The sequence below is a fragment of the Dipodomys ordii genome, unplaced genomic scaffold, assembly GCF_000151885.1.
Source record: "Dipodomys ordii isolate 6190 unplaced genomic scaffold, Dord_2.0 Scaffold154, whole genome shotgun sequence".
Lineage (NCBI taxonomy): Eukaryota > Metazoa > Chordata > Mammalia > Rodentia > Heteromyidae > Dipodomys > Dipodomys ordii.
This window is the reverse complement of record NW_012267370.1, coordinates 764,389-788,840: the sequence shown is the minus strand read 5'-3', so window position 1 is coordinate 788,840 and position 24,452 is coordinate 764,389. Positions and strand designations below refer to the sequence as shown.

Here is a 24,452-nt window from a genome sequence, read left to right as displayed (position 1 = left end):
ATTAAGTAAAAGGTGGCTGGGGTTACTATTATTGGTCCTCTGGGTGTAACCATATTTATAAGAATAAGGTGCTAGAGTCCTTTCCTGACTTTTGTAGAGTCATGATTTCACCAAGCTGAGTCAGGGAGGGGTATTTAGAAGCCACTTACACAGTCCCTTACAATGTCTACAGCACTGACTATTCAAATGGTCACTTCTACTCAGGGTGAGGTGGCACATGCCTGTATTCCCAGTGTTTGAGAAACTCAGACAGGAAAATTTTGAGTTGGAGGACAGCCTGGACTACATAGCAAGTTCCAGGCCAATCTGGGCTAAGGGCTATTTAGTGAGACCCTGTCTTTAAAAAAAAAAATGATTTGGCTTTGCAGTCCCTGCCCTGCCAGCACCCCACACCCAGAATTTCATACTCAGGTCATGTAATTTTTCTCTCCCATCCCCACCTCCTCCCATGGGGGGTGCGGGGAAGTTGCCTATTCCGGTCTAACCACAGCTTCTCTCCTTGGGGGGGGGGGCTGGGTGTGTTCAGGATGTGGTGACAGACAACAGAGGTGACTGTATATTTCTGATATTGGCTAGCACCTGCCTCAGTGCTACCTCGGTTGGAATCCCACTGTCTATAAAAGCCGGGACTGTGGAGCCTAGTTCCCAGGATGGAGGAAACTCTGGGTCTCTCCCGGGACCGGGAACACCCAGTGCATGGCATGTGCACACAAGCCCAGGCTGCAGTTTTTGTCACCATCTATGGAAAAGGGGGCGTGGCCCAAGGTTTCTAACAGCCTTTTTTAGCCTGGCCTGGCCTGCCTGCTGACTCACACCTTCCCGGCTCTATCCCAAAGGGGGCTCTGGGGCCCGGGAGGGTGGCAGTTTTCAAGCCAGTAAAAGCTGATCTTTTAGGCCGGAAGTGGGAGACCACAGTCTTCTAGCAAAGGACACCACCCTGCTTCTAGATTTGCTGTCCCAAACTTCAGCTGAGGATCTGGATGATTGTGAGCAGCAACTGTGCGTATACTGGGGCACTCCCGCTAGGACAGGCTCACTTCTGCACCAGTACCACCCGTGCCATGAGCAATCATTGTGTGTGTGTGTGTGTGCAAGCCCTTGCACACCTCCAAATGGATAGGGAGAGAAGCAGGAATTGGTCAAGAGAATGAGGAGAGGAGGCATAAAAGAAACTGCACACCGCTGGCCGGTGGTTTCGAGAGGCCCTCCTCGAAACCAGATCGACCCACCCCCTTCCGTCCAGGGTGGACTGGGGAGCCCCACCCCGCCTGGGGCACCTGGCAAGTCAAGACTGGATGCAACCATTTTTTATTACTTTCTTCTCCCGGAACTAGCGCGGAGATGGGGAGGGAGGGGGTCCGGGAGGGCCGTACCACTGACAATGTGAGGGGTGTGCGAACCAGAGGGATAGGGGACCAAGCCAAGAGGAAGCCTGAAGGACGCTGCTAGTGCGTGCCTGTCGGAGTACGCCTGATCCAGATTGGACCACAGCACTTGAGCTCAGAGCTGGCAGCTCAGTGTCTTCGTTTTCCGGCAGTCAACTCTTGATCTAGGTGCGCGGTACTCGGGACTCCTAGGGCCCGTGAGAGCCGCTCTTCGCTGGGCACCAGCCAGGGCCCCGGGGAAGTAGGAATATGATCATCCAGGTCCTCTGTGCAGTGCTCCAGAACAGGGACCTCAGGGCTGTCAGACACTGCCTGGGGTCTAGGCTCGAGGCTTCCTCGGATCTTAGGCATCCTACTGGATCGAGAGTGCTGAACTGGGGAAATGCTGGCGCTTTGAGATCTCATGGTCCCCGGACTCCTAGGATCTGGACTGCGATCTGAGGATGGAAATACCTCAGGTTAGATCGGGCGGTGGGGTGGGGAGTGGAAAAATTGGGGTCCTTAGCTGACCGTGGCGGAGAAAGCTCAATGACGGCAACAGAGACCCCGCCTCTTGGGAAAAACCTCCTTCAGGAAGTAGAGGTGCTGTTCAGTGACCAGCGACCAGCGCTACCCCTCACAAACCGCAACACCTGTTTTCTGTGACCTCTCCCCACCTTGATCTAGAACGTTCTCCTCAGAAAGAATTTCCTGCAATCCCCAAAAGAAAGCAAAACAACCTTAGCCTTGGGAGTGGGAACTTCACCTTCATGAGATCTCCTCCCTTGCCACATCCTTCCTCCACTGGCTCGCAACCCTTCCTCTCCTTGACTAATTATCTAGAATGGAACCCCTACCATGCTATCTCCCCCTGCTGTAATCCATTTCCACCTTTCCACTTCCAAGGACTTAGACTGTTCCTTCTAAACACTCAGTTTAACCCAGATTACCTCCTTTTTCTCCTCTGCATACTAGAAAGCTTGTCTGAAATTCCTTCCCTGAGATGGGCTCTCCTAATCCCAGCTTCCCCCTCCCCTTTTTTTTTTGCCAGTCCAGGGGCTTGACCTCAGGGCCTGGGCACTCTCCCTGAGCTTCTTTTTGCTCAAGGCTAGCACTCTACCACTTGAGCCACAATGCCACTTCTGGCATTTTCTGCTTACATGGTACTGAGGAATCAAACCCAGGGCTTTATGCATGCTAAGCAAGCAATCTACCACTAAGCCACATTCCCAGCCCCTTATCCCAGCTTTTGAGCATACCATAACCACACTGAGATAAGGAACCTTGATCCTCTCCACTGAGACCACCAAACCCTTTCCACTTAGGACCCTAGCCTTTCTGCTCTGCGAGCCTCTCCTTCCCCTCTTAGATCTCTGCCCTTCTCCCCTGGGAAAACCCACCGCCTTACCTCCCTTCTGGGATCTTTCCACCCCTTCAAGTTTTCGGGGGCATTGGATCTCTGGAGGCCTGTGGAGGAGGAGATGGAGCTGGGGACCCCCAGCTCGGATCCGCTCCAGGACCTGGGCATGTGTGAGGCCATCAGTTGACTCTCCATTGATAAGAAGCACTAGGTCCCCAGCCTGTAAGCACATGGCAGTAGTATTATAGGAAGGACAGATGAGCAGCACTAGACAAAGGCAGAGAATGCAGGATAACTTAGGGCTAACCTGCAAACCACAGCGCTGAGCCGGTCCATCCTTCAGCAACCCACGCACAGCCAGTGGAGCATCGTCTGGTACACCCCTTCCTCCACTTAAGGTGAGGCCAAAGCCTGCAGGACCACGCACAAGCTCCACAGAGAACCGACCAGAGGTTTGGAGTGGCTTCGAAGCACAATTTGCCTTACTCTGGGTCACTGGCACAGTACATTTACCCAGGGTATCTGATCGACGATGCTGGAGTAAGGACACCAGTGTATACAGATTGCCAGCCTCAAGGCAGGTGGAATGGACTAGAAGGAGGAAGTGGTACCTGGGACTGATGTTCCACAAGAGTGGTATGAGGCAGGCGACTATCTGTGACTTCTATATCCGCAGAATCCAGAACATTAACTGCTAGAGGATGAAAGAGGCAGAAAGGGACATAGAAGGACATACCAAGAAAACACCCTAGGACCAGTCCTCTGAGTTAGCATTCTGACCTGGTCTCTACAATTCACACACAAGACTTGCCCATCATTTTACTATCTAGAGATTACTCCCTGCCCCCCAGTAATAACTGTTCTGAGTTCAACCCACAGGAATAACTGTTCTGACTCCACCTTCTTAACAAATAATCTTGGCCAGATATGTGAATAATCCTTAAGATCTTCCTACCTGCCACTAATAACATGTAGATTCCATGCCTCAAAATAACACCCAAGCCCTCTAGCCTCTAAACCTCAACTCATTCCTCACTTTTAAACTCTGCTCTCAATGCGTTCAGTTTCCTCCCTCTGACCGGCATTCCAGCCCTGCCCCTTTGGCGAGTCTCGACCCCAAGACTCCGACGTTCCAGAAATAGTATTTGCAGCCACAGTGAACCGAATAACCACTCAGCCTTGCACCTTTAAGGAATCTACAAGCGTTTGCTAATCACAATAACCTCAAAGGGACACGCCCCCTGAAAACAACTCCTAACTCCGCCCTCTTGAAGCACATCCTTGGGCCCACCCAGGGGAGTAACTAACAATCCCAGGCCTGTAATTTCAAACCTAGCAGTCACTCTAGCTCCACCCCTCTGGAGGCCCTCCCCTCCCCACCCCTCTGGAGGTCCTGCTGTCACTCACCCTTCTTGGGGCGCAGGCGCAATGTGGTCCCTGCTCTTCGTACCAGAGCTGACACGTCCGCCGCAGCTCTGGCCGCCAGGGGACGCGCGTCCAGCCGCGCCAGGAACTGCCTGGACCTGGGGCCAGCAGACGGGGGAAATCCGCGACCTGCTTGAGAGAGGGGAGAATGATCACAGCACGGATCTTAATCCTCGGCAAACACCCACGATTCTGACGTTTCGAGAGCTAGAAATGCAGCTCAAGATACCCTGGGACTCCTGGCCACCCTCTCCCAAGTTCTAGAAGTCGCCTACTGATAGAGACTAGACCATCGCGGTATAAGCGTGGAGCTCCTCCTTGCCCCCACGATCCCTGGAGATAGCCATTTGACTACAATAGTCCTGGACACCTTCCAACACTATACATTTCTCCGGAACTCCCCAACTATCCCTTAATGACTCTAGATATCAAACTCGTTCGCCATCTCCCCCGGAGAACATGCTCCCCTCCCCAGACCAGGGGCCCCACTCCACCCCACCCCCGATTCGCCTTCGGGATATTCTAAGCAATCCCTGCTACCTCCCTGTAGTTCCCTTTCCCTTAGAGGCCCCGTTTCCCCAACTCGACCCAAATACCTCCAGATTCCCCCTCCGCAGCTCCCCAGCAGGCCCTCACCCAACACCGAATTCACTAGAGACCCTAAGTGCGCAGGCGTCCTCAGACGCCTCCTGAAACAATTCTCTGGAGACTCTTGAGCCCCTTCCTGTCTGGTGCCCCCTCCACGCGAGTGAAAGTGTGGACAGTCAAGGTCTCTGGACTCCCTCCCTGGTTGCTGCCCGCTCGGGCGTCAGTGCTGCGGTTTACCTCACCTGTAGGATGGAAAAGGTGAGGAGCAGACAGGTGGGACAAGAGCCATTGAGAATGCTCTCTTTCCCTCCCTCTCCCTACCCCACACCAGTACCTCCTCTACTCCCTCTAGCATCGGCAGTGTTCCTCGTGCGCGACTCCATGGCCAGTGGTCCGTCCAGTGGACTCAAGGCTGCCCAGCGACGAGTATTTAGCACAGGGGCGCGCTCACCTGGCTCCTCGCCCAGGCCTGGACACGGCTGGGTCCGATCAGTCCCGTGCCTGGTGTCCTAACTCGCGCGGTGACCTACCTGGCTGCAGGCAAAGAGACCTGGCTGTGGAGCCAGTAGGAACCCTTAGCCTGGCTTTTCCTCTGGCGCTGCTGTTTCTCTTCACCGAGGAACCTGGTTTCCACTAAAAAGCCTGACTATAAGAAGTGTTGAAGAAAACATGAGGAAATAGAACTTAACTATACTGCTGATGGAAATGTAAGATAGTACAGCAACTTTACAAAACGCTTTGGCAGCGTCCTCAAAAGGTAAACTTCCAACTATTTTATTTTCCCTCCAGTGTGTTTAACTAAAAAAAAAATGCACACATTACATAAAGACTTATGTAGGCGTGGTGGTGGTGGCAGCAGGCTTGTAATCCTAGCTACTCAGGAGGTAGGGACAAGAGTGTTCAAGGCCAGCCAGGACAAAGGTAGTAGTTATATTCTATTTCAAAAACAAAATAAAGGACTGGGATATAGTTCATGTGGTAGAGCTGTTTGCCTAGCAAGTGTGAGGCCCTGGGTTTAATCTCTAGTACCACAAACAAAAGATGTGTAGAATATTTGGGGCACCTTTATTTCCTGCCATAATTGTCATGGGCTGTCATAACAAAGCATTGCAGACTGGTGGCTGAAACAGCAGAAACTGGTTTCTTACTATTCTGTAGACTAGAAATATAAGATTAAGGGGCTGGCCAATTTAGCTCCTGACTTGGTTTTCTTCTTTGGCAGTTGGCTGAGTTTTAGCTATGTCTCCACGTGGAGTTAAGAGATAACCCTTTCTTCCTTTTCTTATGAGCATACCAGTCTGATCAAGAGCCCAAACCTTATGGCCTCCTTTAACTTTAGTTACCTCCTAAAAGATTCCTTCTCCAGATACAGTCTCTATGAGGGTTAACAAGTGAATTTAGCATAAGAAGGTCCATATAACTCATAATTCATTCCATAGCAATTGGAAATAGGTCTTCTAGAGCCACATTTTTTGTTTTTTGTTGTCTTTTTTCTATGCCAGTCCTGGGGCTTGAACTCAGGGCCTGGGCATTGTCCCTGAGTTTCTTTTGCTCAAGGTTAGCACTCTACCACTGGAACCACAGCACCACTTCTGGCTTTTTCTGTTTATGTGGTACTAAAGTATCAAACCCGGGGCTTCATGCATGCTAGGCAAGTACTCTACCACTAAGCCACATTCCCAGCTCCCTTTTTCCCCAGTTTCTTGGGGTTGTATCTCCACACTCTGAAAGGACATAGGCTACCCAGAGGTATGTCACCACCAACACACTCTACCCAGTCTGTCTTTCCAGGCAGCCAATATCTGCCCTATAAGGTCTCACAAAAGGGGAGCCTGGCTATCCTACTGACAAGGAAACAGCACAGGAAAGGAATCAGGGGATGAGTACAGGTAGCATTACTAATGAGATGATCAGGGCTTAGGCTCTGTCCCTGAGCCTCTCTGTGCTCAAGGCTAGCGCTCTACCATTTGAAACAGCGCCACTCCCAGATTTTTCCCAGATTTTTCAGCATAGTAAGAATATCACTGACTTCTCCGGGAAGATTTCAAATCAAGATCCTCAGATCTCAGCTGCCTAAATAGGTAAGTTTACAGGCGTGAGCCACCTGTGCTCAGCTGAAACACCAGTCTTTTTTTTTTATTTTTCTTTCTTTTTTTCTTTTCTTTCTTTTTTTTGTCGGTCGTGGGGCTTGAACTCTGGGCCTGGGCGCTGTCCCTCAGCTCTTCAGCTCAAAGCGAGCACTCTACCACTTGAGCTACAGCACCACTTCCGGTTTTCTGGTGGTTTATTGGAGATAGAAGTCTCATGGTCTCTCCTGCCCGGGCTGGCTTTGAACCGCGATCCTCAGATCTCAGCCTCCTGAGTAGCTAGGATTACAGGCGTGATCCACCAGCGCCCGGCTCTTTTTTTTTTTTTTTTTTTTGGTCATGGGGCCTGAACTTTGGGCCTGGGCACTATCCTTCGGCTCTTCAGCTCAAGGCTAGCACTTTGCCACTTGAGTCACAGCGCCACTTCTGCTTTTTCTGCTTATGTGGTGCAGAGGAATTGAATCCAGGGCCTCATGCATACAAGGCAAGCGCTCTACCACTGAGCCACCTTCCCAGCCCCTGAAACACGTCTTGAGTGAAAAACCTAAGGCATATCACCCAAGCTCTCTGAGTTCAAGCCTAAGAGTCAACAGAAAATAAGTATGTTGTAAAGGACTTTTAGTATTACATCTCCACATATACCTGCAATATATTTTATTCAGATTTACCCCTTCTGTCACTTTTCCCAAACCAATCCCCATAACATTTATTTTTACATTTTCATAGATGTATAAAAAGTATTTTGACCACATTCTCTCTCCCCTTTCCTGCTAGTATGCACACTATGACAAGATGTTTCCTTTCTTGTCATTCATTTTATTGGTGTATGCTAATTGTTCAAAGGGGATTCATAATGGTATTTTACACATGCATATACAGTACTTTACTACCACATGATGGCTCTTAAGGTTCTTTTTTTTTAAAGATTTTTATTTGCGTACATTATTTCTACAGGAAGAAGTTTATTGTGACATTTCTATACATGAATATAATATACACCTACTCCCCTTCATCTTTCTCCCTATTCTCTTCTCACTTCTTAAAGCAATTTCAACAGGTTTCATTGTTCTATTTCTTCTATTTTTGTGGCAGGGCCTGGTCCCTGTCCCTGAGCTTATTCACTCAAGGCCACTTCTGTACCATCTGGACCACTTCCGGCTTTTTTTTTCTTTGTAGTTAATTGGAGAAAAGAGTATCATGGAGTTTCCTGCCTGGGCTAGCTTTGAACCATGATCCTCAGATTTCTGCTTCCTGAGTAGCTAGGATTATAGTTGTGAGCCATGGGTGCCCATCATCGTCTTCCCAAACAGCTCCTATAGTCAACTCATTGCACACACACACACACACACACACACACACACACACACACACCACGTCTGTGTAATCTTTTTGTGTGAGTGTGCCAGTTCTGAGACCTGAAGTCAGGGCTTAGGTGTTGTAGCTGAGCTTTTGTGCTCAAGGCTAGTCCTTTAGCACTTGAGCTACAGCTCTTCTTTTGGCTCTTTTTGGTGGTTAATTGGAGATGAGAGAGCAAAAAAATTAGTAATGATGAGATCAAGCAAAAGACTGGTGTTTTACTACTTGAGTCACAGCTCTACTTTCATCTTTTTGGTAGTTTATTGGAAATAAGAGTTTCACAAGGGCTGGGAAGGTGGCTCAGTGGTAGAGTGCTTGCCTTGCATGCATGAGGCCCTGGGTTCGATCCCTCAGCACCACATAAGCAAAAAGAAAAAAAGCCAGAAGTGGCGCTGTGGCTCAAGTGGTAGAGCACTAGCCTTGAGCTGAAGAGCTGAGGGACAGCGCCCAGGCCCAGAGTTCAGGGCCCACGACTGGACCCCCCCCCAAAAAAAAGAGTTTCACAGATTTTCCTGCCCAGACTAGCTTTGAACCCTAATCTTTAGAGCTCACCTTCTGAATAGCTAGGATTACCAGCATGAGCCACCAGCATCTGGTTACAATATATTGATGTTAACTTAAAAAAATGTGGGGAGCTAGGCGTTGGTGGCTCACACCTGTAATACTAGTACTCATAAAAGTGGCGCTGTAGCTCCAATGGTAGAGCGCTCGCCTTGAGTTGAAGAGCTGAGGGACAACTAGTACTCATAAGGCTGAGATCTGAAAGATCACAATTCAAGGCAAGCACTGGCAGAAGAGTCCTAGAGATTCTGTCTCAAAAGTAACCACGCATGGGGTTGGGAAAGTGGCTTAGTGGTAGAATGCTTGCCTAGCATGCATAAAGCTCTAGGTTCAATTCCTCAGTACCACATAAACAGAAAAGGCTGGATGTGGTGCTGTGGCTCAAGTGGTAAAGCGCTAGCCTTGGGCAAAAGAAGCTCAGAGACAGTGCCCAGGCCCTGACTTCAAGCCCCAGGACTGGCAAAAACAAAAAACAAAAACAGTAGAACTGAAGGTGTGGCTCAAGTGCTAGAGAGTGCCAACCTAGCAAGAACAAGGCCATGAGTTCAAACACAAAAAGAACCTAGTTGGTCCGGGCACATAAGATATCCACATGTAGATGAGGCAGCTGTAGCAGCCTCCTAACACAGGCCTGCCAGATTGCCCTCCCCAACCTTAGAGTGCCTAGCAGGCCCTTGACCAAGCTTCTCCTTCAGGTATCCTAGGAGAACTCTGGGTGAGGGGCAGGGGTCCTAGCTAATGGGGCCAGGACATATGTTTTTAGTGTTTTCTTGAAAACTGCCCCTCTCAGCCCCAGCTGACTAACCAGAAGATGAAGGAAACTGATTTATACTCTAACGCTGGACTCACAACCAAGCTCCACACAGGAATGCTCAACAAATCCTTGTTGAGCCAGGTGCCAGTGGCTCACACTTGTAATATTACGTACTCAGGAGGCTAATCTCTGAAGATTGAGGTTCAAAGCCAGCCCAAGCAGAAAAGTCCTCATGAGACTCTTATCTCCAATTAACCACTCCCAAACCAGAAGTGGCCCTGTGGCTTTGAGCACAGAGGCTCAAACAGTACCCAGGCCCTGAGTTCAAGCCCTACAACCAACCAAAAAATACTTGTTGAGATGTGGAAAGGGGGAGAAACGTGGCAGGTCTCAGAGTGAGTCCTTACTAAGCAAGCTATCTATGGCTACTTCCATAACTTTTCCCCTACAATTCAGCAGATAGTCCTCACCTAAGGCCCAGAAAACCCTTCAAACTGGGCTAGGGGCCAGAAGACTTAGCAGAAGTTGTTCCTGAACTGAAAGAGTAAGGGGGGAGGGGCACTGGGAATGTGGCTCCGTGGTAGAGTGCTTGCCCAGCATGCATGAAGCTCTGGGTTCAATTCCTCAGTACTACATAAACAGAAAAAAACCAGAAGTGGCCTTGTAGCTCCAGTGGTAGAGCACTAGCACAGAGAGGCTTAGGGCCAGTGCCCAGGCCCTGAGTTCAAGCTCCAGGACCAGCAAAAAAAGAGTAAGCCTGGCCCTGGAGAGGGGTGTTCAGCAGGTAGGGAGACTTGCAGGTAGGGAGACTTGCAGGTAGGGAGACTTGCAGGTAGGGAGACTTGCAGGTCAGATGTATATTTAGTAATATGACAAAGCTGGGCTTGGGCTGGGAAGGTGGCTCATGGCATGCATGAGGCCGTGGGTTCGATTCCTCGGCACCACATAAACAGAAAAAGCCAGAAGTGGTGCTGTGGCTCAGGTGGTAGAGTGCTAGCCTTGAGCTGAAGAGCTGAGAGACAGCACCCAAGCCCAGAGTTCAGGCCCCATGACCGACAAAAAAAAAAAGACACAAAGCTGGGCTCAATCTAGGCCTAGGGCCAAGCCTGCTTAAGATGAAGTTCCAAAGAATCATGTCCTAGCAGCTGAAGGCAAGACACCTCCCCCGGCCCCAATTTGGTCATATCTGGGCTAGCTTGAGGAACAGGGTGGGATGCTGGATTCCTGGTCCACTGCTACCTTGCAACCCACAACCCAGGAGTCCAACATCTTCAGGCCTTTGGGCTGAGTCTTGTTTTGTTTGCTTGTTTTTGTCTTCTTGTTTGCTTTTGTTTTGTTGGGCTTTTTTTTTTAAATGTTTCACTATGTATCTCAGGCTGCCCTTTTATTTGTTTTGGTGCCAGTCCTGGGGCTTGAATTCTGAGCCTGGGCACTGTCTCTGAGCTTCTTTTGCTCAAGGCTAGCGCTCTATCACTTGAGCCACAGTGCTACTTCTGGTTTTCTGGTGGTTAATTGGAGATGAGTGTCACGAACTTTCTTGCCCAGGCTGACTTTGAACCATGAACCTCAGATCTCAGCCTCCTGAGGAGCTAGGATTACAGGCGTGAGCCACAGCACCCAGCTCCCTGATCTTTTTTGCTCAAGGCTAGCACTACTGCTTGAACCACAGAGCCACCTCTGGCTTTTTGATGTTTACTTGCAGGTAGGAGTCTCTGGAACATTTCTGCCTGAGCTGGCTTTGAACTGCGATCCTCAGATCTCCTGAGTAGCTAAGATTACAAGAATGAACTACCAGGGCTGGGAAGGTGGCTCAGTGGTAGAATGCTTGCCTCTCATGCATGAGGCCCTGGGTTCAATTCCTCAGCATCACATAAACAGAAAGAGCCAGAAGTGGTGCTGTGGCTCAAGTGGTAGAGTGCTGTCTTTGAGCTAAAGGGCTGAGGGACAGTACCCAGGCCCAGAGTTCAAGCTCCATGAATGACAAAAAAAAAAAAAAAGAGAACTACCAGCATCCAGCTCTGAGGCTACCCTTGAACCCACTATGTATCCCCAGGTTAGCCTGGAACTCTCCACTCTCCTGTCTCCCAAGTTTATTTGTATTTATTAATACACCAAAAACTTGAAAAAAACCCCAAATATCCATTAGTGCCTAAATAGAGAGATTAGTACACAATATGTATACAGTGGAATATAACTCAACATTATTAACATAATATAGAGCTGAGAAGGTGGCTCAGTGGTAGAGTGCTAACCTTGCACGCATGAGGCCCTGGGTTCGATTCCTCAGCACCACATAAGCAGAAAAAGCCAGAAGTGGCACTGTGGCTCAAGTGGTAGAGCACTAGCCTTGAGCTGAAGTGCTAAGGGACAGCACCCAGGCCCAGAGTTCAGGCCCCACGACCAATTAAAAAAAAAAAAGAGCATAATGTACAAGGCTGGGAATGTGGCTTAGTGGTAGAGTACTTGCCTTGCATGCATGAAGCCTTGGGTTTGATTCCTCAGTACCACATGAACAGAAATGCCAGTGGCACTGTGGCTCTCAAATGGTAGAGTGCTAACTGTGAACAAAAGAAGCTCAGGAACAGTGCCCAGGCCCTGAGTTAAAGCCCCAGGACTGGAATATATATATATATGTAATAATCAACAAGCTGGGCACCGGTGGCTCACAAGTGTAATACCAGCTTACTAGCTACTTAGGAGGCTGATATCTGAAGATCATGGTTCCAAAGAAGCACAGGAAGGAAAGTGTGTGTGAGACTCTTCTCTCCAATTAACCACCAGGAAACTAGAACAGGAACTTTGGCTCAAAGTGGTAGAGCACTACCTTGACAAAAGAGCTCAGGGACAGTGCCTAGGCTCTGAGGTCAAGCCCTACAACCAACAAAAAATAAATAAGTAAACAAAAATAAAATAATGAACTAATTGATGGATCTCAAAATAATTACAGTAGAGGTTAAAGGTTGTAGGTCAGTTATAAGGTACATGTGTAACATGTTTAACATGCTTAAAGCCATTGGTATTTTCATTACTGAAAAATGATATAAGCCAGAAAGGATGTTTAAAAGAGAGAGGCAAAGTGTGTTAGTTTGAGGCCAGCTAGGACAAAGTTAGTGATACCCTAGCCGGGTGCTGATGGCTCACCCCTGTAATCCTAACTATGCAGGAGGCTGACGTATGAGGATCATATATCGAAGCTAGCCTGGGCAGTTAAGTCCATGAGACTTATCTCCAATAAACTAAATAGAAAACTCTGAAAGTGAAGCTGTAGCTCAAGTGGTAGAGTGCTAGCCTTAATCAAAGGAAACTAAAGGACAGTGCCCAAACTCTGAGATCAAGCCCCAAAACGAGCACAAAAAAATAAAATAAAATGTTTTTTTAATGCTAGGAGTGGGGGGCTGGTGGGTCAGACCTGTAATCCTAGCAACTCAGGAGGCTGAGATCTGAGGATCACTATTCAAAGCCATTCTGGGCAAGGAAAGTCTGTGAGACTCTTATCTCCAATTAACCACCAGAAAACCAGAAGTGGTGCTATGGCTCAAGTGGTAGAGAGCTAGCCTTGAGCACAAAGAGGTTTAGGGACAGCACCCAGGCTCTGAGTTCAAGCCCCAGCACTGGCACAAAATAAATAAAAAATTTAACATGGGCTTTGGAAGGGGCTGGGAATGTGGCTTAGAGGTAGTGTGCTTGCCTTGCATGCACAAAGCCCTAGGTTTGAGTCTAAGTACCACATAAACAGAAAAGGCTGGACGTGATGCTGTGACTCAAGTAGTAGAGTGCTAGCCTTGAGCACAGAGAGGCTCAGGGTCAGTGCCCAGGCCCTGAGTTCAAGCCCCAGGATTGGCAAAAAAAAAAAAAGAGTTGACTTTGGGTGTAGTATAAGTGACATAGCATTTTCAAGCAGAGACGCTGGGTTTAATCACCAGTACCAAACAAAAGAAATATTTTTGTACCAGTATCAGGGCTTGAACTCAGGACCCCGTGTTCTTGGCTTTTTTGGTCAAAGCTGACACTCTACCAGCTGACACTCTACCTGTCCAGTCCCCACATTAATAGAAAGTTTTATCTGAATTAATAAATTAGGTGAAGCTGCCGGGTACCGGTGGCTCACGCCTGTAATCCTCGCTACTCAGGAGATCTGAGGATCGCAGTTCAAAGCCAGCCCTGGCAGGAACTTAGGAGAAACTCTTATCTCCAATAAACAGCTCAGAAAATCAGAATTGGTGCTGTGGTTCAAGTGGTAGAGTGCTAGCCTTGAGCTGAAGAGCTGAGGAACAGCGCCCAGGCCCACAGTTCAAGACCCACGACCAACAAAATAAATAAATAAGTAAGTAAGTAAATAAAATAATAAATTGGGTGAAGCTGTAGGAAGTATTGGTTTAAATTATGAAGTGATTGGGGCTGGGAAGGTGGCTCAGTGGATAGAGTGCTTGCCTTGCATGCATGAGGCTCTGGGTTTGATTCCTCAGCACCACATAAGCAGAAAAAGCTGGAAGTGGTGCTGTGGCTCAAGTGGTAGAGCGCTAGCCTTGAGCTGAAGAGCTGAGGGACAGCGCCCAGGCCCAGAGTTCAGGCACCATGACTGGCAAAAAAAAAAAAAAAAGAAGAACCCAAGAAAATTTCAGAGTTGAGGTTATAATTAAGTAAAATGTTCAACATTATGCATTAAATTTTGAAGTGAAGCTGGAGGGGTAAATGGTTTATAGTCATGAATGGACAAACCTAAGAGCAGCACCAGTCTAAATTCACACTATCGCCGAGCACACTATCGTTGCTTATACTGGTAATCCTAGCTACTCAAGAGTCTGAGATCTGAGAATATTAGTTTGAAACCAGCTGAGTCTAAAAGACTCTTAACTCTAACCACCAAAAAATCGGAAGTAGAGGTATAGGTAAAGTGGTAGAGTGCCAGCTTTAAGCAAAACCAAAACAAAACCAAAAAGCAACTGAAGGCATGATATCCTTACTTCAAGTCCTAGTACTGGCACATACAAAAAAAAAAAAGTAAATAGCCCGACACTGGTGACTTACATTTGTCAATCCTAGCTACTCAGGAGGTTGAAATCTGAGGATTTTGGTTCAAAGCCAGCCTGAGCAGGAAAGACTGTGTGAACTTTTGGCCAGTCCTGGGGCTTGAACTCAGGGCCTGGGCACTATCCCTGAGCTTCAAGTCTAGCACTCTACCACTTGAGCCACAGCACCATAACCAGCTTTTTTCTGTTTATGTGGTGCTGAGGAATCGAACCCAGGGCTTCATGCATGCTAAGCAGGCACTCTATTACTAAACCATACTCTCAACCCTCCCATAAGACTCTTATCTCAGGGCTGGGAAGGTGGCTTAGTGGTAGAGTGCTTGCCTTGCATGCCTGAGGCCCTGCGTTCGATTCCTTAGCACCACATAAAAAAAAGTCGGAAGTGGCACTGTGGCTCAAGGGGTAGAGCGTTAGCCTTGAGCTGAAGTGCTGAGGGACAGCGCCCAGGCCCAGTGTTCAGGCACCACGACCGGACCCCAAAAAAAGACTCTTATCTGCAATTAACCACCAGAAACCCAGAAGTGGTGCTGTAGCTCAAAGCAGAAAGAACTCAGGGACAATGCCCTGGCCCTGAGTGCAAGCCCATGACCCCCGCCCCCCCCAAAAAAAGTTATGCCATCATTTATCCTGATACAGTTTTTGGAGCATCATATATATTGTTAGGTGCTAAGACTATAGAGAGATCTTTAGTAGAATGTAAACACAAACTTGTAACAACATTATCCAGGCACTAAGAAATACAGCACGCAAGCACGCATGTGTGTGTGTATGCGTGTGCGTGCGCTCATGTGTATGCATGCACACACACACACAAACACACACACACACACACACACACACGCTGGATTGGGGCTTGATCTCAGTGCCTTGCTCTCAGCTTTTTCCCTCATGGCTATACTCTACCACTTGAGCCATACCTCCAACCTGGCTTTTTTGCTGGCTAACTGGAGAGTCATAAACAGTTCTGCATAAGCTGGCTTTGAACTTCAATCTTCAGATCTCAGCCTCCTGAGTAGCAAAGATTATAGGTATAAGCAAGTGGTGCCCAGCTTTACAAAGTATTCTGTTTGACTGGCACTGGTGACTCATTCCTGTAATCCTAGCTACTCAGGAGACTGAGATCTGAGGATCACAGTTCAAAGCTAATCCAGGCAGTAATGTCTCCAAGACTCATATCTCCAAGAAGCTCCTTAGAAAAAGCCAGAAGTGAAGCTGTGGCACAAGTAGTAGAGCACTAGCCTTCAGCAAAAAGAAGCTCAGAGACAGTGGTAAGGCCCTGAGTTCAAGCTCTAAGACTGGCAAATAAAAGTACTTATTTCAGCCTGGTGCCAATGCTTATAATCATAGGGACTCAGGAAACTGAGCCCTGAATCAAAGCAAACCTGGGCAGAAAAGTCCTCTGTGGAAGAACATTAGCTCATGCCTATAATCCCAGCTAATTGAGAAATGGTCTTCAACCTGGAGATCAACCTGGGAAAAGTTAGTGAGACCACCATTTTAACCAACAAAGCAGCCCTGCTATTTCACACTGTGGGGTTATTGGTTCCAGCTACTCAGGAGGCATAAGTAGGAGGATAGAGGTCTCAGACAGCCAGAGCAAAAAAAATGAGAGACCCTATTTGACAAAGAATCTAGGACTTGGAATGTGGCTTAGTGGTAGAGTGCTTGCCTAGCACACATGATGCCCTGGGTTCAATACTTCATTACCACATACACAGAAAAAGCTGGAAGTGGCTCTGTGGCTCAAGTGGTAGAGTGCTAGCCTTGAGCAAAAGAAGCTCAGGGACAATGCCCAGGTCCTGAGTTCAAGCCCCAGGACTAGCAAATATAAAAAATCTAAAGTGAGCCAGTAGGTCACACCTGTAATCCTAACCACTCAGGAAGCTGATATCTGAGGGTTTTGCTTCAAAGCCAGCCAGCCTGAGCAGGAAAGCCTGCAAGACTCTTAAGTCCAATTAATCACCAAAAGGCTGGAAGTGGAGCTTGGCTCAGATGGTAGAGAGTTCCAGCCTTGAGAAAGCTCAGAGACAGTGTCTAGGGACTAAGTTCAAGTGCTAATACCAAGATATACACAAACACAATGTGTTCTTGCAACTTACTGAAGTTTTATTTTTTTGCCAGCCATGGGGCCTGAACTCTGGGTCTGGGTGCTGTTCCTCAGCTCTTCAGCTCAAGGCTAGCTCTCTACCACTTGAGCCACAGCGCCACTTCTGGCTTTTTCTGCTTATGTGGTGCTGAGGAATTGAACCCAGGGCCTCATGCATGCAAGGCAAGCACTCTACCACTGAGCCACCTTCCCAGCCCCAACTTACTGAAGTTTTAACTGATTAAGTGACCCTTGATTGTGGTGCCTCAGGCAAGTTTCTGAGACTTCAGATGCTCCATTTCTCCTGTAAAGTGGTCAAATCGGCCATCTTTCACTACAACTCCATTCTACCTTCCAGTACAGTCATGCACTGTGCCTTAGTTCTCCTTCGTTGGGGGCTATTATTCACAGACATGCCTTTTCAAACTTCAGAGGGACTTCATTCTTCCCATGACATTCACTAATGTCCTAATCCACCCCAGCGCCCTCAGAACCTCAATTCTAGGCTACCACCACTCCTCCACTCTGCAGGGGACCGCCATACCCATCTATTTATTTATTTTTTATCAGTCAGTTGGGCTTGAATTTAGGGCTTGGCTGCTGTCCCTGAGTTTTTTAACTCAAGATTAGTGCCTTACCACTTTGAACCACAGCACCACTTCCAGTTTTCTGGTGGTTAATTAGAGATAAGAGTCACATGGAGTTTGCTGTCCAGGCTGGCTTTCAACTGTGATCCTCAGATCGCAGACTCCTGAGTAGCGAAGATTATAGATATGAGCCACAGCTGCCCGACCCTACTTAATCTTTTGGTCCTCCAATTCTCAAGATGTTCAATGTCTCCAAACTTCCTGTGGCTGTGAAATCTTCAAGAGAATGTCCTTCCCCAGCTTCCCCATACCCTTCCAAACTCAGGCTGGAGACCATGGTAGGCAAATAAATGTTTATGGCAAATTAAATGAGAGCCTACTCTCATTGGAGGTTGTAGAATTCCAGTTCTGTTGGCCATTCCCATTCTAAGTCCCTGATTTTAGCACAGCATTCAGACAGTGCCCTAACTTTTCCGGATCTAACTTTTCTGGAATAACAGCATTCTGTGTGTTGGAGGAGGAGCCCAGTTCAGCTAGGATCCTGTTAACAGGGGCAGGACCTGAGGCCCAGGGAGACCAAACATTCCTATATGAGCCAGGTCTCCTTATCAGCTGCCATATAGGTCACTGTTTGGGTAGGGACCTAGACACAGGACTAGCCAGCCTCAGTATGCAGACCTGAGCAGGCCACCAGGTGAATGTGTCTCTGTGTTCCAAACATATCACAGGTAGTTCTGTATCCACCAAGCTGACTAGTAGCTGTGCAGCTACACATTCAGGGGATGTCACAGGTCCCAGGAGGAGCGGAGAAGTACCCACAGAGGTCTGGTAAGGGAAGGAAAGAGATTTGTCCCTTGATGCCTTTGAATCACCTATCTGCTACTCACCTTTTCAATCTTGCAAATGATACATAGAGCAACTCTCACATCCAAGTGGCAGATTCAGGGACAAGGGTCCAGTGATGGTGGCCAATATCCAGGCTTTCTACTCACATGCACCCTACCCTACATACAGCACCCCTCACTGCAGGCAGAGGGAAGCAAGATAGGGAGGAACTCTGAGAAGTCCCCTTGGAGATGGTCAGGGCTTGGTCTGTCCAAGGTCACTTTGGATGCCTGGCACATAGGATTTGTAGCGAACTGGGTGTGGGAACAGGGATCCATTGGACTTCAGCAAAGAGGGAATTTGGAGGGACTTGGGTCATGTGGGGAAACGGGGCCTCTAAGGGAATTTGTGAGGTGGCAGCAATTGCCTGGGATATCTGGAGGGGCTTCTAAGGGCTACAGGATACCATCTTCAGAGACAGGGTGGAAAAATCTTCTCCTTGCTCATCTCCATTCCTCTTTGTGTGGTGCTTAGAATAGAACTCAGAGCCTCAGCCAGGGTAGACAAAAGGTCTACCGCAAGCATTCTATGATGGGTTATTTGCTCAGATAACCCTGCTATTTTAAAGGGTATCTCTAAGTCGCTGAACATTGGAACTCTGGGTGTTCACCGAGGCTCCAAATCAGTTCTGACCTGTCTCCCTCTGCACTCCAGGCAGTAGCTTTCCCCTGTCCTCTGGCCCCAGGTCCCCGCACAGCTCCGGTTACGTCTGGAAGGGTGCCATCTGGCGACCGGAGCTTCTATCAGCAAGTCAGTGTTGATTGGAAGCGTTGACACCACAATGCGCCTGCGTCAAGAGGAGGGTGCGTGAGAAAGCTGAGGAGGGCAGGGCCTTCCAAGAGGTGGGTCCACAGAGATGCTGAGTACCGAAGCTGCAGGCCCCCGATTATTGGTTAGGTTCCTAGGTGGGCCTGGGGATGTACTTTTTAGAAGGGCGGGGTTCTGAGCTGCTGTGAGGGGGAGGATAAACTTGGGTTTGTCTTTGCATATTCATTTAGGGTTATTGGGATAAGGGTGAGCCAAAAGACTCATTGAGGTTGCAGGGCTGGAAGGATACTCAGTTCAGTGAGGCAAATATCATTTCTGGAGAGACTGGAGAGCGTGAGGGGTGGGACTCACCAAAGGGGCGGGTATGGAATGCCAATCCAGGTGGAAACTGCAACACATTGAGGGCGGAGATTTAAATGTGAGAAATGGATGAAGTTCATAGGCTAGAGAGTAGGGCCTGGGTTCCTCACAGTGTGTGTGTGTGTGTGTGTGTTTTAGGAAGAATACTTCCTTGGTGTGTGTGTGTGTGTTTTAGGAAGAATACTTCCTTGGTGTCCAAAAGGAACAAATGTGATCATCTGCCATCATCATTACCCGTCTTCCGTTTCAAAATGTTTAAAATATAGTTATGTATAAAAGCCACCACGGGGTCTCCACTGTAAAGGCATCTATCAGCTACTACTACTTTAAAAAGGACATGTCTCTCTTCTCATGTTAAAATCCTCTGTCCAGGGCTGGGAAATTGGCTCAGTGGTAGAGTGCTTGCCTCTCATGCATGAGGCCCTGGGTTCGATTCCTCAGCACCACATAAGCAAATGAAGGGCAGAAGTGGCATTGTGGCTCAGCCTTGAGCTGAAGAGATGAGGGACAGTGCCCAGGCCCAGAGTTCAGGCCCCATGATCGATAAAAAAAAAAAATCCTCTGTCCTACTGGGCAGGCTCTTCAAAACCTTTACCCATCTCAAAATTCCCCTTCTCCCAAACAAGTCAATTCTAACAACAGAGCACCACATAGTTTAGAGGGGAAGGGCAGAAAACAGCAAGAAAGTTCTCACTACTTTTAAGGTATATATTCCTGGTCTTTAGGATAGCCCTCTACACAAATCAGCAGAATATTAGAGTTGCAAAGTCTCGTGAGACAATTGAAAGAAGCTAATAAAAGGTCATTTTAGCAGACTGGCAATGTGGCTTAGTGGTAGAGTGCTTGCCTACCATGCATGAAGCCCTGGGTTCTATTCCTCAGTACCACATACTCAGGAAAAGCCAGAAGTGGTGCTGTGGCTCAAAGGTTTTTGTTTGTTTGCAGAGCTGAAGGCTAAACTCACAGCCTTGCACTTGCCAGGCAAATGCTCTTTCACTGTGTTAATCCTCAACCCCAAGTACTTAGATTTGAACTCAGGGTCTTGCAAATGCTAAGCAAATGCTCTACCATTTGAGCCTTTAATTTTTATGCAAAGTTAGATATTTATTTTTATTAGCATACATATAGGAAGAGTTCACTTTAACATTTCCCTACACATATAGAGTGGATCCTGATCAATCTCAGGACAACTATCCTTTATCCCCTCCCCCTCTTAAAACAGAACATTGACATTTTAGGTACTATTTTGTAACAACTGACTTGTCCTTTTTTTGTTATCATTGGCTTGTTTGCTTCTTTATTTGCTTAATGACTTGGCTGAGCTATGTTAATATATTTCCCCTTAAAGTCCTTCCTCAGGAAGTTCAACCCTGGACATGAGCTCAGCCACCCTCAGACAAACTTGTTTTTTGTTTGTTTTGGGTTGCTGTTGTTATGTTTGGATTTCCCCCCTGAGCTCCCTGGTTGGGTTTTTACTGATCAGCCTATATTGATATCACATCCAACAGTTAACCTCCACTAATTTTTAAATATATTGACTTTTGCCAGGTGCTGGTGGCTCATGCCTATAATCCTAGCTTCTCTGGAGGCTGAGATCTGAGGATAATGGTTCAAATATAGCCTGTGATACACTTATCTCCAATTGACCACCAGAAGCCAGCTGTGTTTCAAGTGCTAGAGCACTAGCCTTGAGCAAAAGAAGCTCAGGGGACAGTACCCAGGCTCTAAGTTCAAGTCCCAAGACTGACAAAAAAAAAAGAATTGTACAAAGGGTACAGGTGGCTCACTCCTGTAATCCTAGCAACTCAGGAGGCTGAGATCTGAGGATTGCAGTTCAAAGCCAGCCCACAAAGGAAAATCCACGACTCTTATCTTCAATTAACCACCAGAAAACCAGAAGTGGTGCTGTGGCTCAAGTGGTAGAGCGCTTGCCTTGAGCTGAGGAGCTGAGGGACAGCGCCCAGGCCCAGAGTTCAAGCCCCAGGACCCACCAAAATAAAAGGGATTTCACAAGTACACATATTATAATTTAGCCAGATTAATCTTTTGTACTGCTGTGACTTTTACCATCCCCTTCTGTATCATTCTGTGAGTTTCCTTATCTTATCATCATACTTAGACACCAAACCAGCTATACCTTTTTAATAACAATATAACATGCATTTATTTATAAGCATAGAGATATGTGAACACATAAAACTTACCATGCCAATATTAACAACTATGTAAGTTGTAGATAGGAAACTAGATAGATGATTGATTATATACATAGTGTTGAATAGGCACCAGAACCAACAGACGGACTCAGACTGTCTCTAAAATTTTCTTAAGAGTTTTGAGCATGGTAGCACATGCTTGTAATCTCAGCTACATTAGACATGTAGTATGGGCTGGGAATGTGGCTTAGTGGTAGAGTGCTTGCCTTGCATGCATGAAGCCTTGGGTTCTATTCCTCGTACCACATAAACAGAAAAAGCTGGAAGTGGTTTGTGGCTCAATTGGTAGATTGCTAGCCTTGAGCACAGAGAGGCTCGGGGAAAGCACCCAGGCCCTGAGTTCAAGCCCCAGGACTGGCAAAAAAACATATAGTAAACTACATTTTGGTATGAGGCTTGCTTAAGGAAAAAGCTGGAATACTATCTGAAAAATTACTAAAGCAAAATGGACTGCGGGGGGGGGGGTGTCTCAGGCAATAGAATGCTTGCCTAAACTGGAGGCCGAGTTCAACCCCAATATTGACCAAAAAAGAAAAACCCTAATAAACATTTAATTATGGGCTGGGAAGGTGGCTCAGTGGTAGAGTGCTTGCCTTGCATGCATGAGGCCCTGGGCTCGATTCCTTAGCACCACATAAGCACAAAAAAAGCCAGAAGTGGCGCTGTGGCTCAAGTGGTAGAGCGCTAGCCTTAAGCTGAAGAGCTGAGGGACAGCGCCCAGGCCCAGAGTTCAGGCCCCACGACCAAAAAAATAAATAAATAAATTTTTTTTTTTTTTTTTTTACTTAGTCAATGGTGAGAATCAAGAAAAAAATACAAAGAGGGCTGGGAATGTGGCTTAGTGGTAGAGTGTTTGCCTAGCATGCATGAAGCCCTGGGTTCCATTCCTCAGAACCACCTAAACAGAAAAAGCCAGAAGTGGCGCTGTGGCTCAAGCGGTAGAGCACTAGCCTTGAGCTGAAGAGCTGAGGGACAGCGCCCAGGCCCAGAGTTCAGGCCCCACGACTGGACCAAAAAACAAAAACAAAAACCAAATGGGGCTGGGAAGGTGGCTCAGTGGTAGAGCCCTTGCCTTGCATGCATGAAGACCTGGGTTTGATTCCTCAGCACTACATAAGCAGAAAAAGGCGGAAGTGGCGCTGTGGCTCAAGTGGTAGAGCACTAGCCTTGGGCTGAAGAGCTGAGAGACAGCACCCAGGCCCAGAGTTCAGGCCCCATGAATGACAAAAAAAAAAAAATCAAATGAGACCTCACTGATATTTGTCTTTGTTCCTTTTTTTCCTATGTGTATGCCAGTCTGGGGCTTGAACTCAGGGCCTGAGCACAGTCCTGAGCTTGTATGCCCAAGGCTAGTGCTCTACCACCTGAACCACAGCTCTACTTCCAACTTTTCGGTGGTTAATTGGAGATGAGTCTCAAGATCAAAATGGCCCTGGCTGATCATGATCCTTAGATCTCAGCTTCCTGGTAGCAAAGTTTACAGGCATGAACTAGCACTCTACCACTTGAGCCACAGCGCCACTTCTGGCTTTTTTCTTTTTGCTTATGTGGTGCTGAGGAATTGAACCCAGGGCCCAGGCATGCAAGGCAAGCGCTCTACCACTGAGCCACCTTCCCAGCCCAAACCCAAGATCTTCTGATCTATGTCCTCAACTGCACTAATAGTCTTTAAGCCAATTCACACAAAAGAATGACCAGAGTGGCTCTAGATTTTGGACTGAAAGATGTCCTGCAGAAATCCAGGACTGTTGGCTCATGCCTTATAATCCTAGCTACACAGGAAGCTGAGACCTGGAAGATCAGAGTTCAAAGCCAGTCCAGGGAGAAAAGTTCTGGAAATTCCATCTCCAAATAACCAAAAAAAAAAATCAGGGATGAAGGCATACAGAAATAGTAAAGCACCAGCTGTGAACAAGCAAGCCAAGTGAATGTAAAACCCCTGAGTTCAAGGCGCAGTATTAGCACGCGCGCGCGCACACACACACACACACACACACACACACACACACAGATCAAGCTGGACACCAGTAGCTCACACCTATAATCCTAGCTACTCTGGAGGCTGAGATCTGAGCACCAAAGTTCATAGCTATTCCATAAGTCCATGAGACTTGCTTTCTTGCCAGTTTTGGGGCTTGAACTCAGGGACTTTTTTGCTCAAGGCTAGAGCTCTACCACTTCCAGCTTTTCCTGTTTATGTGGTGCTGAGGACTCGAACCCAGGGCCTCATGCATGCTAGGCTAGGCAAGCACTCTACCACTAAGCTACATTTCCAACCCCCATGAAACTCTTATCTCCAATTAACCACCAAAAAGCCCAGTGCTAGCCTTGAGCCAAAAAGCTCAGGAATAGTACTCATGCCTTGAATTCAAGCTCCAGGACTGGCGTGCGCGCGCACGCGCACACACACACACACACACACACACACACACACATAACCTGTTTAAGTGTAACTGTTTTGGGCTGGGAATGTGGCTCAATGGTGGAGTGCCTGCCTAGCATACATGAAGCCCTGGGTTCAGTTCCCCAGCACCACATACACAGAAAAAGCCAGAAGTGGTGCAGTGGCTCAAGTGGTAGAGTGCTAGCCTTGAGCAAAAAGCTCAGGGGCATTACCCAGGCCCCGAGTTCAATCCCCAGGACTGGCAAATAAAATAAAATACAATAAAATAAATAAAATAAAAAATAAGTGTGACTGCTTTAAAAGAGAGCAAGAAAGGTGCAGAGAAGACAGAAAAAAAAAGTGAAGAGAAGGAAGATAAAGGAAAGAGAAATGAAGGGGAGGAGAGAGAAGGAGAGAAAAAGGAAAAGAAAAAAAAAGGATCTAGGCATGGTGGCACCAACCTTGCACCCAGTTGTTTCAGGCAGGAGGACTGAAGAGTTCAAGTCCACTAGAGGCCAGTCCAGGCTATGCTCCAGGCCAGCTTGGCTATATAGCAAGAGCTTGCCTCCTGAAGAGAGATGGTGCAGGAGAAAGAGAAGGAAAGGGAGAATGAGAGAGAGGGGAAGGGGAAATAGGGAGGGA

General features: G+C 47.6%; 1 protein-coding gene across 1 annotated transcript; it reads right to left on the bottom strand.

Annotated features, from left to right (window-relative positions):
- Positions 1-1,331: 1,331 nt before the first annotated feature.
- Magix (MAGI family member, X-linked) lies at positions 1,332-5,120 on the bottom strand. Its single transcript, XM_013032385.1, has 6 exons — positions 5,072-5,120; positions 4,132-4,278; positions 3,336-3,418; positions 3,032-3,259; positions 2,773-2,944; positions 1,332-1,822 (listed from the first exon to the last, which is right to left on the bottom strand). Exons 1-6 carry the CDS (start codon positions 5,118-5,120, stop codon positions 1,515-1,517), a joined length of 987 nt encoding a protein of 328 aa, XP_012887839.1. The 3' UTR covers positions 1,332-1,514.
- Between the last annotated feature and the right edge of the window lie 19,332 nt (positions 5,121-24,452).